At 40.0% G+C, this 17,265-nt stretch overlaps 1 protein-coding gene across 2 annotated transcripts in view; it reads left to right on the top strand.

The window, feature by feature from the left end:
- Window positions 1–8,471, top strand: part of LOC132830149 (AT-rich interactive domain-containing protein 1A-like) — a 125,349-nt gene extending 116,878 nt beyond the window's left edge. For both annotated transcript variants that reach the window (XM_060847666.1, XM_060847665.1), the window contains exons 19-20: window positions 2,214–2,344; window positions 5,671–8,471. In XM_060847666.1, the coding sequence (XP_060703649.1) occupies window positions 2,214–2,344; window positions 5,671–7,371 (1,832 nt within the window). In that variant the 3' untranslated portion in view covers window positions 7,372–8,471. The remainder of the gene's footprint in view (window positions 1–2,213; window positions 2,345–5,670) is intronic.
- Window positions 8,472–17,265: the final 8,794 nt, after the last annotated feature.

Below are 17,265 nucleotides of genomic sequence, written 5' to 3'. Positions count from 1 at the left end.
TCCACCTGGTTTTATGAAATAGTTGTGTCGATACTTTGTTTTGAAATTTAATGGAAATATTTTTGCATTAACGTTTTAAGATTTTTGAGCTTGGTGCAGCATATTTGAATAAGAATTTTCAGTTGACGACTCGCAATTATGATCTGGTGCGACCTTTCCTTTGCAGTACCCTGGAATTCTCCTGATCTGCATTAGAAAGAGTGGGTGATTTTGTGGGGTGCTTTGGATGTAAAACTTGAAATGTGGTGAGGATAATTTTGATTATAAATACTCTGAGCCTGGAATAATGATTTCAAGCAAAACTGCTAAGTGGCTGCAAGGTAATGCTAGTTTGATAAGCAGCCCAAAGTGCAGTGATCTATCTTGTGTGTTCTGGGAATAGTATGTTATGCAAGTGGTGAGTTATCACTGGTCAGATTTTTATTTTCTGTTTCACTGAAATGCTTTTAAATGTGAAACGAATTAACTGTGTTCTGCATTTCTCTGCTTTTAATGTTTTTTTTATTTATTGCTAATGTTGCTGTGAAATTAGTGCATCTGCATGACCTTTCTTATAACTTTAAAAAGATGTGGCTGAATGTTTTGTCTGATTCATTCCATTGAGGCATTCAGAGGTGACTTGATTAAACATAAGATCCTGAGGGGATTTGCTCAAGTGAATGTGGAAAGTGTGTTTCCTCTTGTGAGAAAATCTAGAATGAGGGTTATAGTTGAAAGGATTGCGCATTTAAGACAGTATGTGAAGGTGCTGGTGTTGGACTGGGATGGATAAAGTTAAAAATCACAACATCAGGTTATAGTCCCAGCAAGTTTATTTGAAAGCACTAGTTTTTGGAGCGCTGCTCCTTCATCAGATAGCTTTGCTGATTTCTTACTTTGTCCATTTAAGACAGTTGAGGAAAAAGATTTTCTGTGGACCGAGTGTCTTCAGAATTTCCTTCAAAACGCAATGCCGAATCTCTCAATATCTTTAAGGCAGAGGTAGATTCTGGATTACCAAGGGGATCAAAAGGATGTAGAGCTGAAGTTAAAATTGTTCAGCCGTGATCATCTTGAATGGCAGAGCAGGCTCTAGGGCTGAGTGGCCGAACCCTTTTCATTCTTTGTCGGCTAAATAAGATTAAACAGCAAACAGACCAGATTGATTGCTGCTTAGGGAAGCTTGGCCATGCACTTGCACATAAAGTAAACAACCAAGTTCAAGATACCATTAAAATTTACTTCTCTTCGCACAAGCACTTCTTTTTTAATATTTTAAGAAAAATGGCAATTATGCAGTAAGCTTGGGAACAGGCTTTTGATAAAAAACAAACGAATGGGACTTTATCATTTTGAAGATCAAGCATACGCAACTTGGATCCAGAGGATCTAAGATTTTCACATTATGTTGGTCCATGAGCTGCAGCTAGGACCGCATTCCATTAGCAATACTACCAGTTAAACACGCATTACTATTTTTATGAAGAAGGTTGAATGTGACCTGGAGTTCAGAGAACATATATTGAGTAATATTGTCACATCAAGCTTAGATTTCAAAATGGTGTGGATTATAGGAAAAGGCTCTGATGCTTGAGATGATTTCTTCGGAAGAAAAGAACTACATTTATTTAGCATCTTAAATAGCCTGCTCTTTGAAATGTAATCAACCCATCCTAGTAAAGGAAGCAGCATAGCAAGCCCCCACAAACATCATTGTAATGGTGACCAGATAGGTGTTTTGCTATTGATTGAGGGCATAATTTTAGCTAGCACAGTGGTAATACCTCCTGTGCGGTTTCTTGAAATATCTCCATTGGGATCTTTTGAGTCTGCCTGGAAAGAAAGGAGTTCAATTGAAAGTTTCATCTGAAAGATGTACTTCTGACGGTGGAGTGTCAGCCTGTATTCTTGTGCTGAAGTTCTGGAATGGGCCTTGACCCACAAACTTATGATTCGGAGGCCAGAGTGCTACCAACTGAAGCATGACTGGCTGATAGTGTGTGGCAAACCTTGTCAATACAAATAATTTAATTTTTAATAGAAATAAAACCAGTAAGGCTATGTATTTGAATGGGGAGGTGGGAGAGGAAGAAGGATTTTTTAAGTAGTAGATCATTATATTCATTAAAGAGTAAGGGAGGAGAAGCATTATCCTATATTTACAATGTGTTGTGAATATGATAAGTTGTCCCTGGATTAGGGTTAAAGCAGTATGCTTTGTGTTCCATTCCCAGGCACACCAGAGGCTTGGCGGGTGATGATGTCCCTTAAATCTGGCCTCCTGGCTGAAAGTACCTGGGCCTTGGATACCATTAATATTTTACTGTACGACGATAGCAGTGTAGCCACTTTCACACTCTCTCAGGTGAGTAACAATAAACAAAACTTGGAAACTGGAATAAAATCTGATCACTCAAGGCAGTATTTAGGATTGAAGACTGACCAGAGTTTGGTTTCTGACTTTTTTGTTCAAACACAATTTTATCAATTTTTAGTCTGAGTCTTACTTTCTGATACCTATCTGGGTAGAGTAAACTTCCTGAAATGATGATTCAGTTGCTCGCTTATTGTCCAGGCATCAAGCTACTCTGGGTGTACTTTTGCATTGGTTGGAGCTTGTAGCTGTGCAAGTATGCACACTGCAGTGAGGCAGAGCAGCTTGTGTGTGCTTAGAATTTAAAAAAAAATGCATATATTATTCATTCTTGATGTCTTTCTCATCATGTTTGGAGAAGAGAGATCTGGTGTAAGAAAATTTGGTTCTTTTTCAACTTTATGCATTAACATTTAAGCTTAACTTAAAATCATGACCTGACACATGGGAATAATGCCTCCTTAACTTAGTGAAATCTGTGAACTGTAGTAAGACATCAGAACCTCATTGGAATACCACAACACCAGTCTTGGTGGTCAGTGAACCTCCCTTGTGGGAATTGCTGTCATGTGACACATGGAAGGAAACAGCAGAGGGGCTTTATTTACTAATAAGGAGTAGACCATCTACGCAGAAATACAACTTGAAATTTAATTTAAAAGGATGGTAAATTCAGATGTGCCCTCCTTATATTCTTAACTGTTGACAGCAATTACTTTCTTTTTGGTTATTAAAGCTTCAATATTGGCTGTATTCTACATACAAAATACCAAATCGTCATTTTGAAAAAAATTCATAGCAACGAAGGTTGGGTGAAATTAAATTCACAATGTCCTTTTTGATGTTGACATCTGAATTTAGTGGAGCATGTATCTCTCTCTCTCACACACACACACACACACACACACACACACACACACACACACACACACACACACCCCCACCCACTTTGGTTTGGACCTCATCACTCTGACCCTGATTAGCATATTCACTTGTACTTCATTCAGCAACCATTCATCAAACTGGCTATTTTATTTGGGTTACAAGACAGCTGTTACCTGTCAAACAAATATCAGTTAAGTTTGGAAATAACACTAATGAGGGCAGACCTGAGTGGGCTTCACTGAGGTTCATGTTGAATAGCACTAACCAAGCCTAATGCTGTGGCTGGCTGGCTGCCTAAACCAGTGTGTCATAATAGAACACAAAATTGCCAAAGAAAGAACAGTAGAGAAATGTGTCCAGGAGGGAGTAACGAAATGCAATCTGTAATTGTTTTTTTTTTGACATATTTATTCTGCACTTCAGTTTATGGTTTGTTTCTTCACAGGATGAAAGAAGTTCAGTAAATTAACTTCCATTTAGATTGGTTTGCTCCATTTATTTGATGGCAAAACTGGCTACATTGAATTTACAGCACAGGGCACTTGATTTGAGTCTATGTTGATGCCAACGCTTCTGCAGTGTTTCTGCAAGTTAAATTTTGAAAGTAGCAGGTCAAATTGAGAAGGCTACATGAGATCCTGGCTATATAAGTAGACGCACAAAATGCTTGTCCTTCATCAGGAATGAGGGGCTGATGGGGTCTCAAGCCTGGGGTGTTGATTCTCCTCCTCGAATACTGCCTGACCTGCTGTACTTTTACAAGTATGTTGCCAGGGTTAGAAGATTTGAACCAAAGGGAGAGGTAAAAAGGCTGGGTCTGTTTTCCCGAGAGTGTCGGAGGCTGAGTGGGTGACCTTATACAGGTTTATAAAATTGAGGGGCATAGATAGGATAAATAGGCAGTCTTTTCCCTGGGATGGGGGAGTCCATAACTAGAGGGCATAGATTTAGGGTGAGAGGGCAAAGATATAAAGGAGACCTAAGGGGCAACTTTTTCAGAGGGTGATGCATGTATGGAATGAGCTGCCAGAGGAAGTGATGGAGGTTGGTACAGTTTCAGCATTTAAAAGGCATCTGGATAGGTATATGCATAGGAATGGTTTGGAGGGATATGGGCTGGGTGCTGGCAAGTGGAACTAGATTAGCTTGGCATATCTGGTCGACGTGCACGAGTTGGACCGAAGAGTCTGTTTCCATGCTGTACATCTCTTGACTGTTTTCTAAATTGATGTTCAGGCCCCTGCTGAAGTAATTTCAGTTTTGGATGCCATGTTTTAAGAAGAATATCAAGGCCTCTGAAGCGGTGAAGATGGGTTTTATTAGAACGGCATTGGGATGAAAGGACTTGCATTTGCAGAGTCAGAGAAAGTTGTGTTGTTCTTAATACAAAGTTGAAGATTGATTCAATAGAGGCATAGCATTGTAAAAACTTTGATAGAGTTGTTATGGATTGACTGTTTCCAGTAGCAGAAGATACAAGATTTCAAACAATTGGCAAAAGAATCAGACGGAAAAGTAGATACAGTAACAAACTATTAAAAGGCGATGGATATAGAGCTGAAAAGGGATTTCAGGAGAACAGTGGGAAATGGTGTTAATTGGATACTTCTTCCTTGGATCCTGAGAGAGAGGTCAAATGGTCTTCAGGACCAAATGATTCTGTGAACACACTTATTTGGGTTTGCATGAATGAAGGCCACTTGGTTGAAGAAACGCCTGTAAATTTGCACACTAATGCAAATTAGCAGCTTCAGGAAGGGAGAGGAAATTGCTAAGATTATAAGAAAACTTCTAAAACAATTAAATTAATATTTGCTGGGCATTAACTACTTGACACCTGCACATGCAATTAATTTGGAAACCTGTCTGTGCACAATCCCAGACTGACTACGTCCTCGTGTAAAATGTCGATGACAGATGCAAAGGCCGCACTGTGTATGTGCAAAGCTGAAACGTGAATTTGGAAGGGGCTTCACGAGAGCTGGGATGATTGTGTGCCTGGGGAATGGGGGGGGCTCACTCCTTGGATTTCACTCCATGAACCAATTTAACTGCGTGTGTATGAGTTTAAGTGGTGCATAATGTGAACACACTGTTGTCAGTGAACACAGCCTATTTTTAAAATAGATTTACTCTAACTTCTTTGGTTCTGTAATGGTCCCATTTCAGGATTGTTGAAATGGCCATCTCCCTTAGTCCTCAGATCAGTTAAAAATGCTTCCAGACTTCTTGTGCTGCAGGTGCTGAGAATTGATGGACAAACAAAATGCAGTTCAGCTCTGCAATTTAATTGTTCCAAGACTTAAGTGAACAGGCACAAGACTAGAGTTTTGTTTTATTATAGTGGAGTCAGTTTAATTTTCGCTGGTTTATGTTTGGTCATACTAACCTGTGTTTGATCAATCCTTTACCTCTGTTTTATCTTTCCCCAGTTACCTGGATTCTTGGAGCTTCTGGTGGAGTATTTCAGGCGATGCTTGATTGAGATATTTGGAATTCTGAAAGAATATGAGATCGGGGATCCTGGCCAAAAGACGTTGCTGGATCCAGAGCAGTTTGGAAAATTAAAACTGCAGTCAGAGGTTGAGGAGGAGGAAGATGAACACATGATAAGCGAGGAAGAAATGGCAGCTAATATGACCGAGGATACCAATGCCATTGAGAGTACAGAGGAAAATCCCAAGCACATCAGCAAGTTTGATAGACTTCCTGTGAAAATAGTTAGAAAGAGTGACCAATTTGTGGTGGATCGCTCAGATAAATTGGGCAGGGTGCAGGAGTTCGACAGTGGATTGCTACACTGGCAGATTGGGGGAGGTGACACTACAGAACACATCCAAACACACTTTGAGGGTAAAACGCAGGTACTACCACGAAAACGAACAACAGCCCATGCAGGATCTGTGAAAAGGCACACAGCTGAGAGCAAAAAAGGGACAACAGAGGGCGAAACTGAGACAACAGCAACGGTTGAGGGGCCTGAGAAAAGCATAACTGCGACAATGGATGATGTTCTGTCAGCTAGGCCTGGCTCTTTGAATAAGGACGCTGTAAATGGCTCAGTAGAGGGGAATATGGAGAGCAGCAAGTTTCCTTTTGCTATTCACCAGGCACAAAGTCATAAAAATATCAAAATTCTTGAGGATGAGCCATGCAGCAGGGATGAGGTACCGCTATGTATGATGGCAGACTGGCAGGACTCTTTAGCAAAGCGGTGCATCTGTATATCAAATATTGTCCGCAGCTTGTCTTTTGTGCCTGGGAATGATGCAGAGATGTCAAAGCACCCTGGCTTATTGCTCATCTTAGGCAAGTTGATCCTGCAGCACCATGAACACCCTGAACGGAAACAGGCACCGTTAACATATGAAAAGGAGGATGAGGAGGATGAAGGCGTGAGCTGTGATAGTGATGAGTGGTGGTGGGATTGTTTAGAAGTATTACGGGAAAACACTCTTGTCACATTGGCCAACATTTCTGGGCAGCTGGACCTGTCTCTGTATCCAGAGAGTATCTGCTTGCCAATTCTGGATGGATTGTTGCACTGGGCTGTGTGTCCTGCAGCAGAAGCCCAGGACCCTTTCCCAACGCTAGGTCCCAACGTAATGCTCTCTCCCCAGAGACTTGTCCTGGAGAGCTTATGTAAACTCAGTATCCAGGACAGTAATGTAGACCTGATCCTGGCAACACCACCTTTTAGCCGTCTGGAGAAACTTTATGGGATATTGGTCCGACTCATTGGGGAGCGGAAAAGCCAGGTGTGTCGTGAAATGTGTGTGGTGCTGTTGGCAAATTTGGCACAAGGAGATAGTCTGGCTGCCCGAGCGATCGCAGTTCGAAAGGGAAGCATCAGTAACCTTCTGGGTTTTTTGGAGGATAGCCTTGCTGCAACTCAGCTCCAGCAGAGTCAACCCAGCCTCATGCACTTGCAGACTGCACCTATTGAGCCAACAAGTATGGACATGATGCGCCGGGCAGCTAAGGCCCTACTGGCAATGGCAAAAGTAGAAGAAAACCACTCTGAGTTCACATTGCATGAGGCGCGACTGCTAGATATCTCTGTATCGCCTCTCCTGAACTCTCTGGTTACAAATGTAATTTGTGATGTACTCTTCATGATAGGCCAGTCATGACAGCCGTGGGAACCTTACCGTGTGTGTGCGTGAGTGGAGATCTTTAAATCGACTGTTTCTGTCTTTATTTATGCAAAAACCACCTCTGTTCCCAAAATCTGCCCCCACCCACTCTTAACAATGGAAGGATATTGTAGTCATTTTGATCAAGTACCAGAGGAAAAAGAAACAATGAATGTTTGCTGCCTGTGTAAAAGTCTGAAATTTTTTAACCAAAGTTGCTGTCTCGTTTACAGTGAGTTTGGGAGACTGCCTCATTCCTGGAGGGCCCTGCTTCAAGGTTTTTATGGTAAATTTTGGAAGCTAAGTGACTTGGGAAATCTTTGTGGTTCAGTGCTGTACTCTGAATTATAACTTAACCACTGGAAGGTGGCTCATCGGAAACTCTGTATGCCATGCAGGAGACAGCCTGTACATTAGACCCTAGACGTATGTAACCTTCAACCAGCTGTAAGCAATGTTTCACATTGAGAAATGCTGGTTTGGCAGCAAACTGTAGTTTTAAAACTTTTTAGTTTACAGTAAACGTGAAAAAGGCTTTTCCCCCTTAAAGTATCATGTGTGTATCTACAACACCCTGACCTCCCCTTGATTGTATGGACTGTCCTCTTTCACTTCTTGACTGGTTTTAAACAGCAGCCTCAGCCCCTGAGCTGTGATTGTATATAGAAGTTGTACAATGCACATACCCTCAGAGTTGGTTGTTTTTTTCCTTCTCTCGTAGAATGAGGTTTACAATTTTCATGGTCAAGCGAGAAGTGACGATAGCTTTTATTTCCATCGGCCATATCCTGCGAGGGTAATGTACAAGTTTCTGTATGTATAAAGTTGTGCTCTAGTTCAAGGAGAGCAACAGATCACGTTTTTCCTTTATAATCAAGGTGTGGAAAAAAGTTTAGGTTCAGTTGAAGCTCACAAAAATGATGAAGAAACACAACTTGAGATTTTTCAGTGCTATGAAATCTGCATATTTGTATTTCAGACAATGTAGCTAAAACTTGATGTAAATTCCTCCTTTTTCCTTTGGCTTAATGAATATCATTTATTCAGTATGAAATCTTTATACTATATGTTCCACGTGTTAAGAATAAATGTACATTAAATCTTGGTAAGAGCTGTGGAGGTTTTCGTTCATTTTTGCAGTCTATAGAAATGTACTATGGAAAACATAAGTGCAAATCAATACAGTCTATGTGTATATCTGCAGTCCTCACTTTCTCCTAGTCTATATGTATATGTGTGGAATTTGAATGCTTAAGCTTGACTATTGCAATGGTATAAAGAGCCTGACACACAGATTAACTACTTGATCAAGAAGTACTAATGTCCATGTAATGTATCTGGAGTGGAAGGCGACACTTGACACAAGAGGTCCAGTATGTATGTTGCATACTGATTCTGGACTGCATGTATTGGATTGCTCCATTTGCTCACCATTATCTGGTTGACCATACTATAGCACTCCAGTGTTTGAGTATAATCTGGAGAAGCAGTGGGCTAAACAAGTCATTTGCCAAACTTTTGGAGAGTGTTCATTAATGCTACTTGCAAAAAATAATTAGCAACAAATCCAGAAATGGACCAGATGCTGAAGTGAACAGATGTGTTTCAAGTTCTCTGTGACCATTGAAAGAACTGTTAGATATTTGGTGAGGTTGCAATCTGGCTCAGTTGTGCACCTTTTCTCAGTGAAATAACCTACTTACATTTATTATCCAAGGTCATTACTGAAGAATGGCCATTTGGAAATACAGAACCAATGCATCAACAAAGGTCAAAGGGATTGACTAACAAGTCATTGCAATTGTTGAACTTAAATTCTGTTCATACATTAAGTATAGTATTGTCACATTTTGAATTATAAGTGAATCTATTGCATATCTGTATCCAAGAGGAACTGTTCACAGATCCTTGTTCAGTAATGCTAATGGCAGTAATTGTTTTTAAAATTTGTTTTTGCTTCTGAATGATTCAGTTGTATTCGTTAGTGTTGAGAGGTTACTCTCCAACAAACTGTTTTTTGGATAGGGTGTCAGAGCTGAGTCAAATCATATCAGCACCTGGTGACTGCACATATGTTTTGATGCGGGACCTCAGACAATGCTGAAATGGGAGCTCTGGCTGATTATTGGTCTCTTTGATATGGGCCGTTGTCATCTCTACACTGCCACCTTGGTTGAGGAAGCTAACAAAGCATAAGGACTGCCGAAACTTCTGTTTTCCAGATTTGGCTTTTCACTAGCTGAAAAGAAAACACCATGCCCTCCTAAAAATGGGCACGAGGTGAAATATTGAATGACCACTACTCATGGATTCAGTATTATTGCTGTAAGATTTGGGGTAAAGAATTAAAATTTAAATAGTAATTAATTTTGGTGGCTTTAGATCCAAATCTGCAAGCTTGAGCTTTCCAGTATGGACTCTTCCTTTGTTGCTACTGTCCAGTATAGACTCTGCTCTCCATGTGAAATATGGTTATTGTTAGTGCAGATAATGTCGTCATGATGGATTTGAAATCGCAAGACGTGTTGCTAATTTTCATGCTGTTTCCTTTCCCCTTGCATCTCCTTCTAGTACTTCAACTGAACCACAACAATCAGAAAGGTCTGCTTGTACAGACACCTCTGGTGCTGCTGTTGCTGTCAGCACTGTAACTTCATTCTGCTTCACAGCATCTAACCTGAACTGAATTCCACCAGGTTCACTTGACTCCAGACCTCATTACAGGCTTAATCCGAAAGCAGACATCTGAATTGCAGAGGGGACACAAGACTCCTTTCGACATCAAAGCAGCGTTTGACATTGAAGCGATTCCTACAAAGGGTGATGAGGCTTAGTTACCCAGTAATTGTGTCTTTATAAACAGCATTTGGACATGGTTGCAAGGAACAAACATGAACAGCCTATTTCAAGCATTTTGATGGAATAGTGACATACTGATCCAGTAACTCCACCCAACATCAGCAATTAGAAAACCACACAACACAGTGGATGCTCCCAGGTCCATGAAGGTGATAGCTACAAACGTAAGGGATGCTTATCTGATTTGGTAAGGGACAGGCAATAAATGCTGTCAGGCAGTGACGACAATGTCCTACAAGTGAATTAAAAGTTGATTCATTTTGAATCTAGAGTGTGGTGCTGGAAAAGCACAGCAGGTAGGGCAGCATCTGAGGAGCAGGAGAATCAACCTTTTGGGCATAAGCCCTTCATTCATTTTTAGTGCCAATTTTCACCTTGGGCATAATCTTTGGGACAGTTCCTTTGAGGGAGATGTATTCTTTTACAAATGATAGTCAAATGTTTGGGCAAAGTCTATGTAACATGTTCTTGCAGAAGGTAGAAGTCTTATTTGGAAAGTTCTGTATTCTACTGGATTGTATTGATCAGCTTTGAAACAGTGAAGGGTAGGATGCAGTAATGGAGCAACATTGTATTGTTACAGTTCTCTGCTTTTTAGTATGATTGTGGCTGACCTGTTTCCATAACTCCACTTGTCATCTACTCCCTGATTTCCTGAGATGCCAAATAGCTTGCTTTCTCTGCCTTGGAAAGCTTTTTGACTGAATATATTCATATTCTTCACTTGCTAGAGATTAAAAATCTTAAATATGTTCAATGACAGAGCATTAACAATTTGTTTAAAATATCCCATGTCCTGAGATTGTGACACATGTGCATACTACCATGTTCCCCAGTGGAGGAAGCAACTCTTGGTCTTCTCTACATAAGTCCTTTTAGGGTTTTGTAACTGCAATGAGATTATCTTTCATTCTTTAAAATCCTAGATGTGTCCAATTTAGCTGCCCTGCCATTGGGATGGGTGGGTAGTTGTGTAATAATTCAAATTTTTATTTTACCTATTTTTTCAATCAATCTGTTCACACTTCTGGAGCAATTGGGACTCGAACTCAGACCAGCTAGTCCAGAGTTGGGACAGTACCATTGCATCACAAGAGGGCTCCTCTCAATCTAAGAAGCCTGAATTGTATCTCCTCCAAAGCTTTGTATCGGAGACCAAAACCTTGTAATCCTCATCTGGTTTTACTAAAACCCTGTCCGCTAAAGCAAGACTTCCATGCAGTTGTATTTTTGTGCCCTTGCAATTAAAAGCCATACTTTTAGAATTCTGCGTAAATTCTGGTTGTCCTTCTATAGGACGGATGTCAAACTTGAGATGGTGCAGAAAAGATTTACAAGGATATAGTTGGGACTGGAGAGTTTAAGTTACAGGGAGAGGCTGAATAATCAGGAACTTTTGGAGGCTGAGGGGTTGACCTTTTCGATGCTTATAAAATTGAGGGGCATGGATAGGGTAAATAGCCAAGGGGGGGGTGGGGGTTCAAAACTAGAGGACATAGGTTTAAGATGAGAGGGAAAAGATTTAAAAAGGACCTGAGGTGGGGTAACTTTTTCACATGGCATGTGTATGGAAAGGGCTGATAGGAAGTGGTGAAGACCGGCATTATTACAATGTTTTTAAAGGCATATGGATGGGTATATAATGGATTTAGTGGGATATGGGCCAAATACTCGATAATGGGACTGTATCAGATTGGGATGTCCTGTCAGTGCAGACGCAATATCTGTGTCTATGCTGTATGACTCTTGTCACTTACCTTCCTAATTTCTTGTGGTGCTCTGCATACTAACTCTGTGCTCCCTATACTAAAACACCAAATTCACTGACCATTAACATTTAGGCGTTTTAGACCTTTACAAAAAAAAACTGATTTTTTTTCTTACAACATACTTATTAAACTATGCCTACCACTGTATGACCCATTCATGTAACTTATCCAAATCTCTGTAACATCTAACTGACCTAGCAGATTACACTTTCTTTTGTATCATCAAATTTGAATATAAAACTGTCATTTCATCCAAGTCATTGATTTTGTTTGTTAAAATTGAGGCCCCAGATGTATCTATGTGGTGCTGCAATAATTACAAACTGTCCACTTGAAACAGTCCCTGTTTATCCTGCATTTATGCTGATGTATTGCCCCCAATTCCGTGAAACTTATCTTTTGTGTCACTCATTTGTATTGATTTCTTATTGAATGCCTTTTCTAAATCCATAACCGCAACAACTTTCTCCCCTTTATCGAAAGTCCTCAAAAAAACCTTTTGTAAACCATTGACTCAGATCATACTTTGATTTTCGAAGTTAAGGTTTCTTAATAATATATTCAAACATTTTCCCAATGACTGATGTCAACGAACTGATCTGTTTTCTCTCTCTTCCCCTCCCTTCAATAGTGGTGTTATATTTGTGAGCTTCCAATCCTTTGAGATGAATTCTAGAATCTAGGAAATTTTGGAAAATCATAAACAGTGCATGTACTATCTGCAGCTACCTATTTAGAATCTTAGGGTATTGACTATTAGGTCCTGGGGAGCTTTTAGCCCATTAAGTTTGTCTGGTACTTTTTAACCTGTTTAATTTGTTAGTGACTTTTAGAAGCCCCCTGATAACCATCTCTTTCTAGTATGTAATTTATATCTTCCATTGTGCAGATAGGTGTAAATTATTTGTTGAACATTTCTATTATGCCCTCCTTCCCCATAACTTCTGCATCTACCCTCTAAGGGACCAATGTTTACTTAAAGAGCATACAATCTGTTTTTATGTTCTCAGGTTAATTTAATCTCTCTTCCCATGTGCTAAAATTAACAACACACTGCTTCCTCTGTGTCTATCTAAATTGTTTACTTGTTAGTCAAAATTGTTGTTTAATTGATTATTTTAGTCCTATAGGTTAGTTTGTAGTTACTATTCCTTGACTCTGAGACTGACTCTACCTTCCTGGTAACACCTTACATTAGCACCTTAAATAGTAAAAATAAAAGTACAATGCGTCTCCTTGAATATACTTTGCTGATTTTTGAATCAGCAGTTACTGCTTTTCCTCCCATGGGTTCTTTCTGTGACCTAATTTTGTCATAAGTATTTCCACTTTTCAACAAAAAGGGTCATTTGAGTTCTCTCAAATGCTACTGGTTTCAGTTTGTAGTCACTATCTGAAAAGGATCATGTCTGTGACTTTTAGTAGCATTGCGGTCTTTGGATAATTATGTTGGAGACTCTTTTCACCTCTGACGTGTTTACTTTTGCTAACACTGGGCTTAAATACCTTAATTCACCAGTTGCATTAGGCTACTTAAATTGCTGTGAAACAGCTGCTGAAAAGTTGAGTAGAAAAATCATACAGCTTTATAGTACAGGAGAGGAAGCTCACTGAAGTTTTGCAGGCTTATTGAAAGAATAGCCCATTGTAGTTCTACGCCCCAGCCCTTTTCTCTATAACCCTACAAATTAGTTAGCTTCAAATGCATGTTAAAGTGCCTTATTGAAAATTCCTATGGAATCAGCTTCCAGTAATCTTTCACATGATGCGTTCAGATGATAAATGTGAAAGCTTCTCATTCAGCCTTTACTTTTGCTTTTTAGTTCATGATCTTCCGTTGCTGACCCACTCAGAGGAATCCATTTCATTCTATTTGCTGCATCAGAATTATTCAGAGTTTTCAATGCTTCAATGATGTTTCCCCTTAATGCGTTCTCTTCTAAGTTAAACAATTCTCTATGTACTGAAATCTCTCATTCTTGGTATCATCTTGGTAAAACTGCACATGTTCCAAGAGCTTGACTTCTCCAAAGTTGATATCCAGATATATGCACAACATTCCACCTGAGGGCTAAATATGGTTTTATAACCATTTAACATGACTTAACTGGATTCATTGTCCCCATTTACAAACTAAGTATCGCACATGTTCACTGTCTCATTAACTTGTCCTGCCACCTGCAGAGATGTGAATTTTCTTCCTCTCAAAATAGTACCATTTAGATTGTATTTCTCTCCATGTTGTTCTTTCCAAAGTTACATGACTCCAGGCTCAATGTCATGAAACTAAATCTGCTCACTTCATCTGATTAACTTCCTAAAGTGTATTTGTATCATGTAAAAGATTCAAAATTGTTCAAGATGTCTGTACCCAAGTGTAGGTTATTTAGAATCCGAGAATGCCTACAGAAAGAGGCCATTTGGCCCATTGAGTCTGCATTGAATCTCCGAAGAGCATTTCGTCCTATCCTCATAATCACACATTTTACCATGGCCCATCCACCTAACCCATACATCTTTGGACAGTGGGAGGAAACTGGAACACTGGATGGAAACCCACATGGGTACAGTGAGAACATGCAAACTTCACATAGATGTTCACCCTAGGCTGGAAAAAAAACCCAGGTAACTGGGGCTGTGAGACAGTAATGTTAACCACGGAACACGGTGCCGTAATTGTATGCCATCAGAAAAAAACCTCTTGTCCATGGGGACCAGAAGCACATCTGTCCAGTCAGATGACATATCTGTTCATCAACCTTCAAAATCAGGGAATGATGCAGCAAAGGAGAAGTCCATTTGATCTAGCATTCCGTTGACAGCAATTATTCTATCGCCAATTACGTACCATAGTTAGCTCCATTTAAGGCAATTTGCTTTTACTGCAAACAAGTCAGTAATCTTATTAAATGCCTTCTGAAAGTTCATATGTAAAATATCTGCCACACTAGCATAATCGACTCTTCAGTCTAATACAAAAGCCATTGGCTGAATCTGAAAATTCCTGCACACTCCCTTTTTCTACCATTCTGATTTCCTTCGGTAGAAGGACACCAACAGGGTGTGTGTGTGTGTGTGTGTGTGTGGGTGGGGGGGGGCGTGGTTGCAGAGGTGGTGGCAGTGGTGAAGGAAGGATTGAAGCAAAGAAATCTTGAGATTATAGCCATGATCAATTAAGGGTAAGATTCTGTGATTTCGCCATGGAAGGAAGGGATAGTATAGAACATAGTACAAAGGGAAAAATAAGTAAGTTGTAGATTCATAGAGTATGGAAATAGACTCTTCAGTCCAACTCGTCTATGTCAACCAAATTTCCTTATGAAGTTTATAAAATCCTCATGATTTTATAAACTTCTACATCACCCTTCAACCTCCTGTGTTCCAGCCCTGCCCATCCTCCTCTCAACTCCAACCCTCTGGGGTCCTGACTGCAGTCTGGTAAATCTTGTCTGAATTCTCCTCAATTTAAGAATACTCTCCCTGTAGCAGGGTGACCAGAACTGGACATAGTAGTCCAAAGGTGGCCTCACCAATGTCCTGTGCAAACACATGATGTCCCAACTCATACACTGTGGTCTGAGTGATGATGGCAAGTGTGCTCGACGCCTTCTTAACCACCATGTCTACCTGTGATGCAATTTTCAAAAAATTGTGTAAGGAATCCTATAGATCTCTGTTTAACAATATTACTCCAAGCCCTACCACTAACTATATAAGTCCTGCCCTTGTTTGTTTTCTCAAAATGCCTTTGAAAGAACTTGTTCAGAGAATGAACTGGTGTTTGTGCTTTATTCAAAAATGAATTGTTCTGGCCAACAGAAGATATAGCTTGTGGTCACCTTTTGAAACTGAATGGATGAATAGATTTGCTTTCTGCATGAGTATGGCCATAGTAAGCAGAGTTAGTCTACCTTAGTTAGACTTTTAAATGGTATAAAGAGAGATTCTTTGAAGAATATTATGAAATAAGATTTGAGGTTAGGTCTGGGTGGTTAGATCAGATAGAGGAGTGAGAGCTGGGCCGAAGCGACTGGTTTAATACAGGATTTAGTTTTAATTCCTCTTAAACTATTTGCTGGTAACTATTCAGGTAAATGAACAAATGAGTTGAAAATGTTTACAGACTGTTCCAGATGCTGTTTCATTGCCCATCAGAAGTTTAAACAACTGGGCCAAATCCCATGTAGTCAGGTGTGTTGGGACTTCTGCTTGGTCCCAGTATGCTTCTCCAGCCTATGCTGCTGCAATGACTATAGGAAGTGACAAGCATGTGTAAGACTGCGTATTTGCAGTATTTGGAGAAATATGGGTATGTTTCAACCCTATGGAGATGAGACCTGTGCTGGGAAGAAAGCTCAGGTCTGAGTGTAGTATTAGAAGAAAGCCTCAACAATTGGCAGTCAAGGCTGGAAATGACTTGGCCCTTGGAGGGAAAAATGTTGAAGGGAAAATTTTAGTATTTCACAAAGCCACATCAATGGAGATATGAGCTTGTGGAGAAGAGATTAACACGTTAGCATGGATAGAGAATTGGCTGGCTAATAGGAAGCGAATAATGGTCAATCCTAATTTGCCAGATTGTGATGAATGGTATGGCAGTTTTGGGGGTATCAGTTATTTACAATTTGTATCAATGACATGGATGAAGGGACTGAAAGTGTGCCTGCTGAATTTTCTGATAATCTAAAATAGGTAGGAAAGTAAGTCATGAAGACAACATATTTCCCTTTGCTGATTTATAAGTTGAGTGGGCAAAAATTGGCAGGTGGGGTGTAATGTGTGAAAATGTCAATGTCCATGTCCACTTTGTGCAGGGACAATTCCCACAGACTGGCTGCGCTGAAGAAATAATATTGAGTTTGCAGGTGTATTGGGAGTGGCTTAAGTAAAGACTTCCCTTCTCCAGAGACTGCAAGCTACAGTTTGGACAAATTGGAATGAACATGCAAACTGAAGATTTGATAAATACCTGAGCTTGAGGATTCTTTTACAGTTTTGAGTCCAGTAATAGTTCTTCAGAAGATGAAGATGCTGGGATAGTGAGAGTGGGGGGAAGAGCACGAGCAGATATATGGAGCTCGGAGCAAAAAAGGATAGATAGTCAAAGGGAATGTTGATGGGGAAGAAGAGAAACTAGACAGGATTGTGGGAACGGAGTTGAAAATGGGTTGGCTGTGTGGAACACAGCCTATTTCATGATGGGATCTGAGTTTGTGCAAATACATAATAGTCATCAAAGGAAGTGTTCTATGCTCTAAAATTG

The sequence above is a fragment of the Hemiscyllium ocellatum genome, chromosome 30 (assembly GCF_020745735.1).
Source record: "Hemiscyllium ocellatum isolate sHemOce1 chromosome 30, sHemOce1.pat.X.cur, whole genome shotgun sequence".
NCBI lineage: Eukaryota > Metazoa > Chordata > Chondrichthyes > Orectolobiformes > Hemiscylliidae > Hemiscyllium > Hemiscyllium ocellatum.
Note: the sequence above shows the minus strand (reverse complement) of the source record. Positions and strands in the feature narration are given on the sequence as shown.